This window comes from Taeniopygia guttata, chromosome 2, assembly GCF_048771995.1.
Source record: "Taeniopygia guttata chromosome 2, bTaeGut7.mat, whole genome shotgun sequence".
Taxonomy (NCBI): domain Eukaryota; kingdom Metazoa; phylum Chordata; class Aves; order Passeriformes; family Estrildidae; genus Taeniopygia; species Taeniopygia guttata.
The window spans coordinates 125,476,113-125,492,853 of NC_133026.1; the positions used below are offsets into that span (position 1 = coordinate 125,476,113).

General features: G+C 38.7%; 2 protein-coding genes across 8 annotated transcripts in view; one reads left to right on the plus strand and one right to left on the minus strand.

Moving 5' to 3' along the window:
• The window catches only part of RMDN1 (regulator of microtubule dynamics 1), a 55,786-nt gene extending 49,969 nt beyond the window's left edge, over window positions 1–5,817 (minus strand). For 2 of the 5 annotated variants that reach the window (XM_072924009.1, XM_030263990.4), the window contains exons 1-4: window positions 5,010–5,811; window positions 4,279–4,390; window positions 1,399–1,486; window positions 301–460 (exon numbers count right to left, since the gene is read on the minus strand). In XM_072924009.1, coding sequence (XP_072780110.1) covers window positions 301–460; window positions 1,399–1,486; window positions 4,279–4,390; window positions 5,010–5,657 — 1,008 coding nt within the window. In that variant the 5' untranslated portion in view covers window positions 5,658–5,811. 5 annotated transcript variants of the gene reach the window in all.
• Window positions 5,288–16,741, plus strand: part of CPNE3 (copine 3) — a 28,872-nt gene continuing 17,418 nt past the window's right edge. For 2 of the 3 annotated variants that reach the window (XM_002199820.7, XM_030266393.4), the window contains exons 1-4: window positions 5,288–5,420; window positions 7,936–7,994; window positions 14,619–14,758; window positions 15,411–15,590. In XM_002199820.7, coding sequence (XP_002199856.1) covers window positions 14,627–14,758; window positions 15,411–15,590 — 312 coding nt within the window. In that variant the 5' untranslated portion in view covers window positions 5,288–5,420; window positions 7,936–7,994; window positions 14,619–14,626. Of the gene's footprint in view, window positions 5,421–7,935; window positions 7,995–12,385; window positions 12,479–14,618; window positions 14,759–15,410; window positions 15,591–16,741 lie in introns of all 3 variants that reach the window. The other variant, XM_030266392.4, reaches the window with a different exon arrangement.

The following is a 16,741-nucleotide window of genomic DNA, read 5'->3' on the forward strand; positions in this document are numbered from 1 at the left end:
CTACCTCTTTGCCTGTGAGAAAAGTAGCAAAAAAAAGGGCAGAATGCAGCCAGGGCCTGAAATATTTCCAGTGAAACTTCAGAGCCCAGAAAAGGAACGCTGAATGTGGGACGTAAAACTCCCCAGAGGAAGTCTGAACTCAGATCTTCCAAAAACATTAGGAAGAACTAGAAGTCTCATTCATTCTCAACTGAAAAGTTAAATTATGCTGAAGTTTCCTAAAGCAGCACAATGACATTTGTTTTGTTTTCTGTAAGTAAAAATCAACAAATAATATTTCAGTTGTTTTGCGTGGCTCACCTTGTGTGCTGCAAAATTTGATTCATTTTTTTCAAGTGCCTTTTTTGCATACTCAAGGGAGTCATATGTCAGTTTTTTCTTTTCCTCTGCAGAAGTACTACCAAGCTGAGCCAGATCCCGTGATGACCGTGCCAGCCGCCATAACAACTCTGCATCATCGCTGGTTAGGAACAGAAACACTGATGTTTTAAAGTAATCAGGGAAACAAAGCAAAAAAGGAGTCTTTTTAAAGTGTATCTCAAGTGGGTGACAGGACAACAGTGAATCATCTGTCATGCTATGCTACATACACCTCAAGGTAACAAACAGCAAATGAAAGCCCACTATTACAGAATGTCTGACGATACCTTTGCTCTGCCATTCTGGTCTGCAAAGCAAACATTTACAGGAAAGCTTTTTATTTCCTCACAGAGATTTAAGAAACTCCAATGGTACAACTCAAAACACCAGAAAGAAAAGGAAGGCTACTCTCAGCTAGATGCTATTTCTTCCAGCACTCTGCTAATTTGTATTGATGTTTACTTTGAATACTTAAATTATTATGTGTTTTTTCCCCTCTTCTAATTGTACTTCAATTATTAAATTCTTCCTAGAAAAACAGTGAAAAAAACACAGATTAGCAATAACACCAGCACAAACTCGTACATTTATGTATTTATTTGCATCACTTTACCAAATGGTGTATTGTAGGTTACAGTCCAAGCTTCTCGATCTTAAGTTTTATTTTGTTAACACACTGCTTTGGAACACTGCTTACAGTTCATTATACTTTAGATAGCTACCACTGGCTTACTAATTTAATAGAGACTTTAGAGTCTTTCAGAATTTTGTGGTGTATTCTAAGGGATTCTTAGAGTAATAAGATACAAGCACAACTGAAAAATATAAGGGTGAACCCTCACCTTCTACAACTATCAGTCCTTTCTTTCTTCATTCATTTTTCCATTAGAAGGAAAAAGATCACAAGTCCTTATTTCCTACTTATATAAGGGTAAAAAATAGGTTCTCTAGCATTCCACAACGAGAATATTAGTTGAAAAACTGATACAGAAGAGCACAGAAAAGAAGCCACAGTAATGTCTCAAGGCAATGAAGTGCCTGTTTTTATGCTGAACCAGCAACCGATACAGCTTTTCAGTTTCTCCACTCCCATACAGGTAGTCTGCTTGTTCTATCACATCTTCCACTTATGAAGGAATTAAAATTGTGGGAAAAGAATAACAACTGATAGTTAATTAAGACATTATCATCAAAATATTTTACAGCAAGACAACCTAGCTGAAAATGATGTAGCTCATTTTTAGGCCATCATTTCAAACTTAGAAACACAGCAGAATTGAATAAGCAGCATGTACAATGCACAACGAGGATGACAATCAGTGCCTCTCCAGTGAAACTACAACAGCTTTCAGCAAGACAGCTTTGGCTGCTGGACAGATTTAACATCCCAAGGTCTCTTTCTCAGTGCATCACACTACTAGAAATAAGTTATTTTTAACTTGTAAAAATGACAGAAAAGAAAAAAAATGCATGGAAAATGGATGAGGAGAGCAAGTACAGTAGCGAGTTAAGAGTAACAAACCCCCTTCACTAGTATACGTAGAGAATCTAAATCTTACAATAACAACGAAAAAATCCTCAACTTTTAAAAATATCCTTCATTCTCAATATGGTTCCACAGTTTTGCCAGAACATGACTGCAGTTTGAGTGGGTTCCATTATCTACTCACAAGTTCCATTATCTACTCACAAGTTTGAGTGGGTTCCATTATCTACTCACAATTATAATAATAAAAAAGTTATATATTATTTCACAGTTTTGCCAGAACATGACTGCAGTTTGAGTGGGTTCCATTATTTACCCACAAGCCAAAACAAAACATTGCTTAAAGGTTTTCTGACTGAAATCCTTAGGATTTTCCCAAATACAACCCCAAAAAATACAATTAATCTACCAAAACTCCTGTATGTTCAAGATATTAATAGCAAAAATAATTTTGAAAATCAGAATTGGCTTTCTAGAGTATTAATTTATTAACCAAGTACCATTATTTTTATGATACTTTATTTTTGTAGAAAATACTCTGAAACACAATAGTGGTAGGGAATATAATTTCCACAACTGGATGAATATAATAATATATAAATAAATATAGTACTTGGAACAGCATACAGGAAACAGAACTATCAAACACCAAACTAGAGAGGATTATAGCATGAAAAAAAAATTGATTTAGATGGAAAAATCCCCAAAGGGAAGCAGATGTAGTTTTGCTGACGTATGTAACTCTACAGGAGAAGAACAAACTTCAAGTTTACTCTTCTGCCGACAGTAAAGCATTGAAAAAATATCTTTTAAGTCAAAAGCCTTGTCTAATTTTTTACAGACCTTTTATTTCTGCTTACTGTCTCTTTGGTCCTGGGTCCATGATCAAACTTAGAAGTCAAAACATAAGCTCTAACCCCTTTCATATAAATTAATCCTGTTTAAAAGGGTTCCTTTTTCAAGTTACCTACCAAATATGGTAGCCACATTTAAAGTCAGCATAGCTTTCTTTAAAGAAAAACACTGAAGGCTACTGAACACAAAAGCCTCCTCTTCAGCTCAAAAAGACACTAGAATATAAATCAGTGCATTCTGGATAATTTTTAACCTTGCTGTCTCTAAATACCTTCTTTCAACCCTGTCAAAGATAAGATAATGGTCTACGTGGACTTTGAATTTTAGTGTCCAAAAGGAGCTTCATAGTACATCTTCAGTATGATGACCTTCACTAAACATTTAAGTTTGCTTCTGACCTGAACATTACTAACATACCTAATGACCGAATGCTCAGAACTCAAAACTTTTGAATGAATTTCCCACAAGGTGTTTTATGCATATTATTATACTTTTATTACTTTAGAGTATTTTTCACGTATTTTTATTTTGCCCTTGTTTTCACCATATTTATTACATGTCTTTTTACAAAGCCCATTAGCATTGCTTTTCTTGGCAATGTAAATATCAGATTCACGTGGGACCACTGAGAAGACCAACTAAGCAGTGTTATTTATGTTCCTCATGAGAAATTAAGAATTCTTTATTCCTCATTATTATTATTTCTTAATTGTGTAGAGTAGCTATTTCAAATCTACTCAGTGATGCTCCTTCTGCACATGAAACAGCTCCTTATCCATTTAAAAATTTATTATCTGAATTTTTATTTCTATCTGCATAAACATCTAATATTGTCCTCTTTTTAAGACACAGAGAAACAGGTTACCTGAACTGGCTATAACCTCAACTATACAGCGAGCATACATCCAGTTTAGGCTCATTCTTTCAGTCAGGCTTACTCTGAAATTCCTCATGTAGGCAGACAAGTTTTAAGTCTGCAACAATATCCCCTTTTAAGATATTGTTACTGTCCTTCCCACAGTGAGACTATTCTTACTCAAAGGATACAAAAAACCATTTTACCACTTGTTAAATTATTTTTTAGTAGGTAAAGCAAGGCTTTGCTTCCCACTTTTCAGTGTTACAGAAATAGAAGACATTTCTCAATTTTATATGAAGCACTATCGTGGTGTTGCTCAACTAGATTAAACAGAAATCACAGCGTGTTTATACTGAAAACCTGAACTAGGTAAAATTTCTAGAAATAGATTAAGTTTTGGTCTGCATTTCTAAAAGATCAGTATCTTTTCAGTAAGAGTTCATTAAAGATTGGGCAACAAATTAGTTATTATCTACCTTGTTTGTGTGTTCTATCCCTGACAGGATGAGCTACTAATCTGCTTTCACTTCAATCATAATCACTTGTTGAAGTGCTACTACATCACCCATAATCAAAAGTGTCCTATCACCAAATGACACTGCATGCAGTCCTAATGGAAAAAATCAAAAGCATTACACCATCTTCTGTAATTCTGGTACTAAAAATTTTAAGTATCACATCAGAACAAGCAAAATACTTCAAAATTTGAAAATATTACCTCTGAAGCTTGCATGAACCTCAGCAAAGCCAGAAATCAGCTTGTGAGCTTCATAAACCAAAAAAGACCCTGTTGAAAGCACAACTCCTTTCTGAAGGCTTTTTCTAAGCACCTGTATAGGATCATAAGATAAGTATTAATGAACATTATCGCTCCGAGTTTAAAAAAGTTTTTCTTGTCTGCATCGTCTGTATATTATATTTCAGATTCTGAGCAAAAAAAAAGACTTTAAAATGTTAAAAAATCCTTATAAGACAAAGTGCCACTTCATCAAGCGAGTATTTGAAGTATATTCAACAGAAGCTCACGATTACACCTGAAAACACGAAGAGAGCGCTAGATTGGACATAAACCGAAAGTACGGAGCAAACACAAGGTTTGAAGCGAAGACCAAATTCGTGCTGCTGAAACGAGCCCAGGGCTCAGTTTCGCACAAACTATTCACCCGCTACGCCCGCGGTACCGGAGCCTCCGCCCGCCTCCCGCATGCCGGCGGGGCGGCTCCGCAGGGCGAGCGGCGCCCACACTCCGCGGGAACCGGCGTGAATTAGGGTGGAAGAGGCCTCCGAGCTCACCCAGTCCAACCTGGGACCGAACCCCACCATGTCAAACACATCCAGCCTTCCCTCAAACACCTCCAGGCTCGGGGGCGCCCCAACCCCCCCGGGCAGCGCACTCCAGGCAGTCCCTGGAAGCGGCCGCGCTCCCGAAGAGAGCGGCACCCTGGCTACCTGAGTCCCCGGCCGGCCCCGGCCGCGGGGGCCGCCCACGGCCTCTCGCCGGAGCGCTGACCGCAGGCCTGCGGGGCCGCGGCGGAAGGGCCCCGCCAGCGCCGCCATGAGCTCCGCCATCGCCGCCGCCAGCACCGCCCCTCGCCTGCGGAGGAGCCGCTCCGCCCCACGGCCCAGCCCGGGCTCGGGGGCACACAAGGGCAAGGGCCGCCCGCTCGGCCGGGCAGCGCGCCGTGCCGCGGGCCGGACATTGCGCGGCCGCGCCCCGAGCCACGCCGGCCCGAGCGGCCGCGACCTGGCCGGGCCGGGCGGGGGCGCGCACGGAGCTCTGCGCCTGCGCCCCGGGCGGGGCGGGCCCGGCTGCGCGGGCGGGGCCGCCGCGGGTCGGGGTCCGGAGGCGCCGCGCTGCAGGTGAGGGCGCGGTCCGGCCGTGCCGCAGGGGCCGCCGTGTCCCGCGGGGTTTGAGCTCCCGGCCCCTCTGCCTCGTCCAGTGGGACCCGTGCGGGGCTGGGGCGGCGGGGCAGGGCTCCGGGAGGCTGCTGCCCTGGCCCTTCCTCCCGTGAAACGTCCCCGCAGGTGCGGCCCCGCTTCCTGCGGGGAGACGCGGGGCGCGCTGCCGGCTGCGGGGGTCGAGGGGTCGGTGCCCATCTGCTGTCCCGAAGGAGTGGAACTCGGTGAAGTTAAAGCTGTAGGCCTAAAGGTTTGAGTCCGTAGTGCCCATCTCTGTGGCGGTGTAAACGCCGCTCTGAAAAGCGCCCTTAGCTCTTGGGAGAGGAGGTTTCGAGAGTCAGCATGGTTCCTGAAAACCGCATGCTGTTCTTTCTGGGCAGCTGCTTGCGCGGGTGGCTGTTTTCTTTCTTCACTCTAGTTGCATAATATATACAAGACAAATCTTAGATAATGTTCATGTTGTCATAACTTACTCTTCCACTAGGGAAAAGTTTTAAAATGTGAAATTTCTTCACTTTTGCTTACATGCTCCTATCTTCAAAGTACATTAAGTATCCTCAAAGTAATGTGTATTGCCGTGCTTGTTTGGTAAAAGTAAATACAGTCAAACTTAATCCCAGCTATTTTTTTTTTTTTCAGTTGGAGCTTTAAATTTTAATTTTATATGTGTATACTCACAGATGAAAGATTTTTTTGAAGTGCGTGCAGAATACCAAGAAAAATTTGAATGAAAAAGTAGGAAAGATGTTAAAGGAGTACTAGTCAGAGGTCCTTTTGTTTATGTGTTGTGGTGTTACAAAGACTGCAGTTTTTGCAACAAGTATGTTTATGCTAAATGTCTTAAAATTAAACTATACAGATTCATTGGAGACGACTGTTAGACTAATTTCAGTTCAGGTAACAAAAGCATAAAGCTATTTCTGGTAGGCTGAATAACTAAGCTATTATTAAATGTTATCCAGAAAGCCAAGGTAACAGAATTGTTACCACAGTGTTCGTACAGTCTTGTTTTATGCCAAATTTTTTTCCAGAATTGAATGCTAAAGGGAAGCCATAGTGTTAGGGGTAATAAAACTAAAATCTCAACTGTACACATATCTGGGATGGAATTTAATTTTTTAGGAGCAAATGCTGTCATTGCATGGTTTCCTAAATGAAATACCTTCAGGGACAAATTTAGGGTCCTGTTTATTTTCCTGTGATAGTCAGGATGCTCTTTCTACATAAATAATATATGATCAACTTAATATTTGTAGATTTTAAACCCAAGAATATTACTTTTTTCATAGATCAGTTAGGCAAAGATTAATACTGGCCCCTCCTAGCATTATATTTGAAGGTGTGGTATGGCTTGTACAAGCAAGTAGGCAGGAAGTAGAATTGTGTTTTGTTTTTTTTACAATCTTAAAGGTCTTTTCCATCAACTCTGATTCTATTTGATTTCTTTGGTTCATCTTTAATGTTGCTTTGGATGAGATGCTCAAACATTTTGAAAGGGCATTATTAAGTATCTGAAGGATTTATGAATAGAGGAATTTAAGGGGCTTGGTGGCTGGATTCAAGCTTCTGCTTAAAGAATAGTCTTTACTGATTTGAATTGTGCTTTGTTCTCTGATTGAAGGAGGACTATATCCTTTAGATCCATTCCATCTTTTAGATGGATCAAGTGCACTTTCATTCAGTGCTTTATCAAATGCTCAGTTAGGAGGCACCTGAATTAGTTCTAGTTGTGGCAATTTGTTTCTGGTAGTTCCCCTACCCAGAAGGGTTTTTAAAAATTCCTCGTGGCAGGGGATTAGCATATGTGCAATAATTAACATGATTACTGTGTGCCTGTCTTAGGATGAGCTGAGCATGAATGATGCCTCCCAGGCACAGGGAGTGCTGAGTGCAAGTAGCTGCTGTGATACAGAACTGAAGGGCAGCTGACTGCAGAGCTCTTGGTTTGCATACAAGAAGGTTTGAAATACCTCTGGGCTACAGTAAAGTGCAATTTTGTGACTGTTGGTTTCAAAATGTTATTGTTTATACTGTGGTGTGCTGGACCACTGTGGAATACTGATTTAATGGACTTTTCTTTGTCATCCTTTAGCTCTGTAAGGATGCACAGGTTAGTTAGAGCATAAACAACATTGGGGGCTACTGATTTTAATCTACTTACTCTAATCCACTGTCTCCTTATTGGAAAAAAAAAAGAATTTAATGAATAGGACAAAACCAGTAATTGAGTCTTTGTTCTTAAAATCTAAAAGGTCTTTTCTTGCTGGGCTTTTATAATATTTAGGATATATTATTCTCTAATAAAAGTTCTGAGTTACCCTGGAGTAATCCTTACAGTGCTGCTGTCATGGACACATAAAACTGTTTAAAAGGTTATTTATTTTAAGAGGAACTGTAGTTCCTCAAACCTCTTAATTTGACTGATCTATAGGAATAACAATTCTTGTTTTTAATTTCCTTTCCTTTCACATTTTAGTGCTACTGTTGGTTGAAGCTTCAGCCTTTTGCTGAGACGCCCTGAGGCAGATCTCCACGGTAGGTTACTGTAACTAATTTTTAAGAACTAGTATTTGTAACTGTGAAGAGGCAGAACATCCATTGGAAAGAACTGTAGAAAGAATTTAAAGCATGTATTCATCTGCATCTTGTTTCTGCAGTAAAGTACAGCAAGTTTTAGTGAGATAAAAGTTTGGTCTTTCTTTATGGGTAATGTTAATTATGTCATTAATCAGTGGCTCTACACAGAGCAATTGCAATGAAGAACACACAACTTAAGATGCTGTTCGCATTACATTGTTGATAGATGGTTTTACATGAGATAACTGGTATAAAGATACTCTGATAAAGCATATAAACATATATGCAAGGAACAGTGTTCCTCTGATTAGCTGCTCTATGCTTAAAATAATTGAATTTTGAAGTCAGGAGATCTGTATTTCTTAATTTTCTTATTCAAGGCACAATACTACCTTGTATAGTTTAGCTCACTTGAAACATCTTCTAAAATACTTTAATGTGAGGAAAATACTGGGAAGAACTAAGCATTAAAGATGTGCCTAAAAGGCAAACACATATATACACAATTGAAAAAAGACCAGTAGAAAGATATTTAGAAATAACTGTTTTGAAGTAATTTTATGAGCAGGTGTCCTAGAAGTCAAATTAATATTTTCTTTGCAGTGAATTAAAAAAATAAAATAGATTTCTTAACTTGTTCTTTGTCAATGTAACTTACTGATAGATTTTTATATATGGAAACAACCTGCAAATAGTTGTCCGACTTGTTATACCAGTGTGCTACCAATCCAATAGAGTATCATAAAGCTTGTATAAATAGATGATTCATTTCTCATACAGAAAACTATGCTTCCATTCTCATGTATGCATCTACCTCAGATTTATTAAATATCAGCTTGTGGTTTTGATTGATATAAGACCCAGTAAAATGAGTGTTGTAGTCATTAGGGTTTTATCAACCTAATCTTACTTGTTCAGGTCAGAATGCTCTAATTCCTTCCTGCATGTTGAACAGTGAATATGAGAATCATGGAGTGATTTAGGTTGAAAAAGATGTCGAAGATCCTCAAGTCCAACATCTGACCAACACCATCTTGTGAACTGGACAATAGTACTAAGTGCCACAATGAGATGCTTCTTGAACATCTCTGAGGGTCGTGACACCACCACCTCACTGGGCATTCCATTCCAATGCTTATCAACACTTTCCATGAAGAAATTCTGCCTGATGTCCAACCTGAACCTCCCCTGGCACAGCTTGAGGTTACGCTCTCTTGCCCTGTCACTTGTTGCTTGGGGGGAGGCCAACCCCCACCTGGCTACAGCCTCCTTTCAGGGAGCTGTACAGAGCAGTAAGGTCATCCCTGAGCCTCCTTTTCTCCAGGCTTAACCCCCTGGCTCCCTCAGCCATTCAACATATGACTTATTCTTTACACCCTTCACCAGCTCTGTTGCCCTTCTCTGGACATGCTCCAGCACCTCAGTGTCCTTCCTGTACTGAGGAGGCCAGAAGTGGACACAAGATTCAACGTGTGGCCTCACCAGTGGCCAGTGCAGTGGGACAATCACAGCCCTTGTCCTGCTGGCCACTCTTGTTTTGCTACAAGTCAGGATACCTTTGGACTTCTTGGCCATCTGGGCACACACACTGGCTCATGTTCAGCCAGCTGTTAACCAGCACTCCCAAGTCCTTTTCCACTGAGCAGATTTTCAGACAGTCATTCCCAAGCCTGTGGTGCTGCATGGGGTTATTGTGACCCAAGTGCAGGATGCAGTACCTCCTACAACTGGCCTTGGTCCACTGATCCAGCCTGACTCCTCTGCAGAGCCTTCCTACCCTCCAATATAGATACAGCTATCACTCAGGAAGTGATAATGTCAGTACTAGTAGAAGATAAAGCTTACACTCAAGATTTTATGTGACTCTTCAAATACAGAGTGACTCAAGCTGTTTCTGGTACTTAGTTTGTCAGCACATCAGCTGAACAAGTTTTCCAGCTGTATTGCATGTAAACAAGCTGAAAAGAGGAGTCTGGATTTTGATTTGGAGGTAGGATTTTTAGACAAGCTGTTTTTTGGGGATTTTTTTTTTCACTTGCCATGAGGAAATTAGGTTGTGAAACAGTCTTAGCTTTTGTAACCTCGTATGAAATGTCTGCTTCCTGTGAAGTGGTCTCTTTCCTTAAGAAATTAAGGGTTACCTTGAGATTTAAAATATATATATTTATATGCTTGTAGCCCAAGATCACTAGCAGTTGTGTTGCTACTAGCCCTATCAGTGAGAAGGATCCATTTGTCCTAATTTCATTGTCAGCTTCTTGCAGTAGACATGGCATTTTCTGCTTTTTTCAGTCTGGCACACAGCTGACATAAAATGCTTAGGTATAGCATTATGGCAAGAAGATTAGCTGTTCAGGAATAGACTTCATTTGCAAGTTTCTTGTGGCTGTTCTGTGTTAATTTGGGCCCTGAGATATCTAAAAATGATGAATTTTTGGTCTATTGCCATTAGCAGTTCACAGCAGGTTTGAGACTTGTGACTAAAGGCAATGATGCCAAACCCACTTCATTAGTCTTTCTGTCTTTGAGTTGGGTATTTCTCCTTATCAAACTGGATGCACCTATACTTGGGAACATGTCATTGTAATGCTCTGCAAGGTTATCTGGGCAAGCCAATACTGTCCTCTGACATTGCAGCACAGAGAGGATTGCTGCAGTCTAGGAATTCCCAACTGCACTGCTACATCATTCTGATAATGGATCTGTTCCTTTCCAGGTAGAATGCCATGTTTGCAGTTTCCCTTGGAAAACAGACAACGGCTCAGTTGTTTGATGTCTAGCACTTATCTTCATTAGGATCATCACTGGAGTTCAAAGAACATTCTGATCTATAAAACTGCAAGACAAGACTAGTCCTTGACTTAGATTTTTGCTCTGATAATTACAGCTCAAGCAGAAAGACTTGACATATTCTTAGTTGACCTAATCATGCTCTTGAGCAGCCTAGACATGGGAAAGGATCCCTTATGACTGTATATCACTGCAGTTCAGATGTACATTATATATAGTAATTTTCAGTCTTTTCCTGTCCAGATGTACTTTTTGAAGCCTGGCTTCTGCAATTATAAAAGCTATTTCAATAAGAAGGATGGCAGAGCTATCACCTGCACACATTCTGATGTGCTTTGCCTCCCTTTATGGTAACCTACATGGAGGGCAGGTTGATAGCTTGAGAAAAGCAAAGGTTTAAATTAAATATGACCCATAAAGTAGCACAGCTACTTTAACACTAACTAATTAGACAACTAAATCTCTTTTTATGTGTTGTAACTTACTGGCAGTTGAGGCTTATCCTACCATAGCCTGAACAATATAATCTGCCCTTGTTAAATTATTCCAGGATTCCAAATGTTCAAGTAATTCAGTCATGTATCTAAAAAGTTTTACATTTGGTTTGCCTACTAGATGTGTTGTAGAATGGTATTTCAAGAGGTAATGCACTAGTGCACGCATTTATTTTCACCATCCTGAAAATATGGCAGTTAGCCAGACTGTATTACATCAAGTTGTCAAGAAGAGGTTGCTTGTTTACCTGGCAGTGACTGATCCTTGAGGATGTTTATCATCTTTAGAAACCCTACCACCCACCTCTCAAACCTTGGGAACTTTTCAGCTAACTGAAAACTAGTTTTTCAGCTTTTAGACATGAGGAGAATTGGGTGGAGCTGGCATAATTCTTCCTTTCATGCATTTGGGATGATGAGGATTTGTGCAGCATGAGCAGAGCCCTAGCAGATAGTGCTGTTTGAAATACTCCTGACTTGACACATGTGACACATGTATGCCCTCTTCAAATTCTGTAAGGTGTGCAGTGTAGTAAGAGAGGTATCTCTTATTTACTAAGTTTCACTACCTTAAATACTGCTTTGGGTTAATAAGACATAACTTTTTCTGAAAATCAGTATAACTATTTGCAGTAAAATGTACCGGTTTTATGGAGAAACATATTTTTTGAGTAAAATAGCAAAATTATTTTTGGAAATGTATTATAGATCTCTTCGACCTATTATACAAATACAGATTCTTAATAGTCTCAGAACTACTTAGAAAAATGCCTTGCATTATTTTTCATCTTGGATTTTTCAAAACTGGAAACGTTAAAGATTAAAGGACTGTCTTGTGTTTTGTGAAGTTTTGCTCTTTATCTGAATTTTGAGTGTCCTCCACTTAAATAAATCCATGTTCTTGTAACAAGTTGTCTTTTATCTAATATGGGTACAGTTGTTGCATCTCAAATGAGCATTTGCATTTCAGGGAAGGGAATCTGCCTTTTTATTCTTCCCTTCTCTATGCTAAAGGATGCTTTTTGCACAGCACCTCTTTCTTAATCTGCTCTTTTCCTGCATTAGATGCCTAGTGGGAGAGTTGGTGACATGGAGGAGGAGAGGAAGTAACAGAATTCATGTGTTCATGTGACAAAATACTTGAGATGTACAAGAAGTGTGAGTACACACACAGACTAAGAGGAAAAAGCTGACCATATTTTTAGGTTGACTCGATCCTATCCATTTAGCAGTGATTTTGGAAATACTACCTTAACAAAATAAGTGGGTACTTTCAAGGACTCTTAATAATGAGGAGTTTCAGATAAGCTGAAGCAAGAAAATTTGACTGGCTGAAAATGCATCTCAATTCAAGTTTAAATTCTGTTGAGTTTCATGTAAACCCTTTGTACTTGCTGTTGCAGCATCAGTGGGAGTTAGAGCATCATTCTGTCAGGAGAGAATTGTTTTTCTGAAAGCTGTCATTAAGGAGGCATGTACTGGTCTGCACTGGATTCTGTGGGAAAGGCACTGACTGTTAATGAGCTCAATCTGGCAGCCAGGAAAGCAATAGGGAATGGAAAATACCAGTATAAAAAGAGACCCAGGAAAAAAGGGGCAGACTGCTTTTAAGAGGTATGGTTTCTACACCGAAAAATCATTGGTTTAAAAACTATTTTAGTACCTAGACCTTCACTGTTTGCCCCTCAAGGACAATGAATTAAACTTTATGAAAGTCATGGGAACAAAAAGATACTCGAAGAAATCACATTTAGGTGTTTGGGAGGTTCATGAGGATTTCTGTGATCTGACATGCTTCTTAAAATATGTGCATGGATGTTTGAGTGTTTCTTTTACAGATAATTTATATGTACTTCAGTCTTCAAAAGGTTCATCACTGAGGCAGCAAAATTAAGATGAGACAACATGTGAATTGTGCCCTAGTGGAATACAAGAAGCCTGAGGGAGATTCCCCCAGACCCCACAATATTTTCTTTTTCCAATTTTCAGTTTGTCTTTTCCATGTTCTTTCCCCTTTTGGCCTCTAAAAGATCATTCCTTTAATGAAAAATCTTATGAATACAGTGAAAGGAAAAGAGCTTGGTTGGGTTAAGTATAGTGTCATGTTCAGATATGAATGCATATGTTGCTAGTGAGTTGACCAGAGAGAAGCAGATGCCTTTCCTTCTGCCTTGTACTCTTTGGTGTCACATGCACTTTTAAGACAAATTAATCCAGAGGGATATGTGGTGTAGATTGTGGGTTTACTGGGGAGAAGGCAAACCTGAAACTAAAGAGGCTTGGGAGCTTCCAGGGTAGGCTGCTTGTGGAAAGATTTGGAAGTTTTAGTCTTTGACTTAAGGACAATTGTACTGTAGAGGTTTAATTCCCTAAGAGTTGTTGGAAATTATCAACTCTATCCTTAAAGTGTATAATTATGGAGATTATATATATATATATGTGTGTGTGTGTGTATAAAAATTAATCTGGTGCTCAGACCTTCTTGGGTTTGCAAATGCATGTTATGCCAGTGTGGGATTCATAGCTGATAACCAAGTTGTTTCTGTAAGTTTGTGATATCTGCTGGTCTTAGTGGACATTGTCCAGGGGACAGTGATGGAGGTACTTAAAGAGAAAATGTAAAGATGCTTTCAGTTATTCTTTTTTTTAATAGATTTTCTTAAATAGAAAGAACAGTTCTCCCAATTTCTCAGTTATTACTTGACTTCAAAGTGTTTATCCTTATTATTTAAATTTGTAGTTGTTTTTTTTTTTCAGATTTACTAAAGCAAGATAACCTGTTACCTGCTTAAATGGCTTTTCCAATTCTGTTGTGGTTATGGTTTCAGCATTTTGTTACAAAGGTTTGGTAGAGGAGTATATAATACAATGTGTTTTTCTTATTCATGGAATTATTAATAATATCTACATTATAAGATACTGGCATTCATATGGGCTTTTGGATTTCATTTAAAGCTTGTGAAGTTTTATTGTTAGCAATTCAAACCACTGTGGCTTTTTTGAGGTATATCCCATTTTTCATTTGGTTCCTCAGGCATTCTCAGAAACCTGATCTTGTTTTTTATGTGCAGACTTTGAAATTAAATTTTATATCTGTGTGGAAAAAACAAGGGCATGACAGTAATAACACTATAATGTTGGTACATCATAAATTGTAAAATTTGCATTTGTAACCTAATATCATCATTTTTGACAAGCTAACACTTTTTGTGATCAGTTAGAGAGTTAATGCATTGTGACCATCCTATTGTTTGCTTTTTAGTCCATTTTAATGATGATTTCCGTTGCTGCTTTCTAGTGTAACAAATGGCGGCGCAGTGTGTGACAAAGGTGGAGCTGACTATTGCCTGCACCAATCTTTTGGATAAAGATGTTGGTTCCAAGTCAGACCCCCTGTGTGTGCTTCTCCAGAACACAAGTGGTCAGCAGTGGTATGAGGTACAGCCTGATGCTTCTCACAAATCTGCTAAAAAAAAATCTGACTTGTTGGACCTTTTAAAACACTACAGCATATGGTTTCGTTAAAATATTTAATTTTATACCAGCATTTTTGAATGGTTTTTGTTAGATTATATCTCTAATAGTGTAGTGGGTTTGGATTTTTCCTTTAATTAAAAATCAAGCTATGTCAAACCACAACAAATAGTTACATGGGCAGCACACTAATAATCATTTGCTATTAAATACTTACAAGTGTCTGATTTTTAGCACTGTTCCCCAACCAACAGAAGAAGCCTTCTAAGTGCTTAAATGTGCTTTTACAAATACAGTACTGCAAAACTAGGGTCTTATCCTAGATTTGACAATACAGGATTTTATGTTGGTCTTCCCTCTGCAGGAATAAGTCCCACCTTAGAAGGAGCGATGAAAAATAGGTGAAGTATCCCTAGCTTAGAGCAGTGGGTTTTGAAATATAATGTGTATAGATAAAATTTTGTAATATAACTTATATTTGATGAAAGGTTTATAGGAAGATACTCCTTTGTACTTGTAGAACTTTTGAGTATATTTATTTAATAATAGGGTATTTGATTTGCTTGCTTGTTTAGTTTGTGAAATACTGGATAAAGTGGTATCTTTCTAATTTCAGGTTGATCGCACAGAAAGAGTTAAGAATTCCTTGAACCCAAGGTTTGCCAAGAAATTCTTAATTGATTATTATTTTGAGCTTGTTCAGAAACTTAAGTTTGGAATATATGACATTGATAACAAAACCTATGATCTGAGTGATGATGACTTCTTAGGAGAATTAGAATGCACGCTGGGACAGGTAAGCATGCAGATGATTTTCCTTAGAATTAAGTTACTGAAAATCCTTAGCCACTTTTACCTTGAATTTATCACTATGTTCTTGTGTAGTTGGAGTACTCTCAAGTTGAATAGGATGCTCTTAATTTGTTTTTTGAAGCCTTAGTTCAGTGTATATGCATTTTATTTGCAAAAAGGTCTTGAGATGATGCACTGAAATGTGCTCTAGGATGGTGACTGTTGGATTGCTGTCTAAAAGTAATGGGGCTGTCAATGAGCACAAAGTTGTAGTAATTGCTATTTATTGACTCTAATACCCAAATTCCTATTTTTATGCTCCCAAAAAAGAGAATCAGTGTAGAAAAATGTATGAGTGCTCACAAGGGCCATGTTATCCTTGTAGTCTGCTTTCCAGTCAGTGCAAGCAATGGTCCTAGCTCTGCCAGCTGTAGATTTGCTTCTATTTCCCACTCATATTTTGCTGTTGATGCTATCACAATTGGGCAGCTTCTTTTTAATTCGTTCTTTTGAATAGATTCTTCAAAGTCACTTCTCAGAAGAGTTGTCTTGGGATTTTTCCTGCCCTGTGTCTTTATCCTTATAATGCACTTAAAGAGATGTTGTGACCTGAAATTCAGTGTCAATTAAAAATTAATAATTCATTCTTAAGGTAAAGAAGGAGTAGACAAACTTCTAAGGAAGCACTGCCTGAATAGGGTAAAATAAAATCAGCTGGAAACTCTGCAGGGGAAGTCTGATGATTTTTTTGAGTGACAGACATTGTGTTTATAAATCTACTTGCTGAATCCATTTATGAAATATGCCTTGAATGCATTTTGAAGGTATGTATGGAGTACTTAAAGAACAATTTGAAATTGGAACCTAAGGTATTATCTTTGTCCATGAATGTATGCCATGTTGCTAGAAAATATTTTAATTCTTATTACTCCTTTAGCTCTGCACATGTTCATCTGCATGTGTGTTTTAGAATTTTTAAGTGAATAAAGTATTACCTATTTATTTATAGAAGATTATGGTAAGTAAAATGTAATGCTGTCATCTTCACAAAAAAGGAAAATTACTAAAATGAAATTACCTCACTAACTCATTTAGTTCCTTTGAAAATCTATTAAGTTGTGTTAATAATGCTTGATACTCAAATTTTGTCTTGGC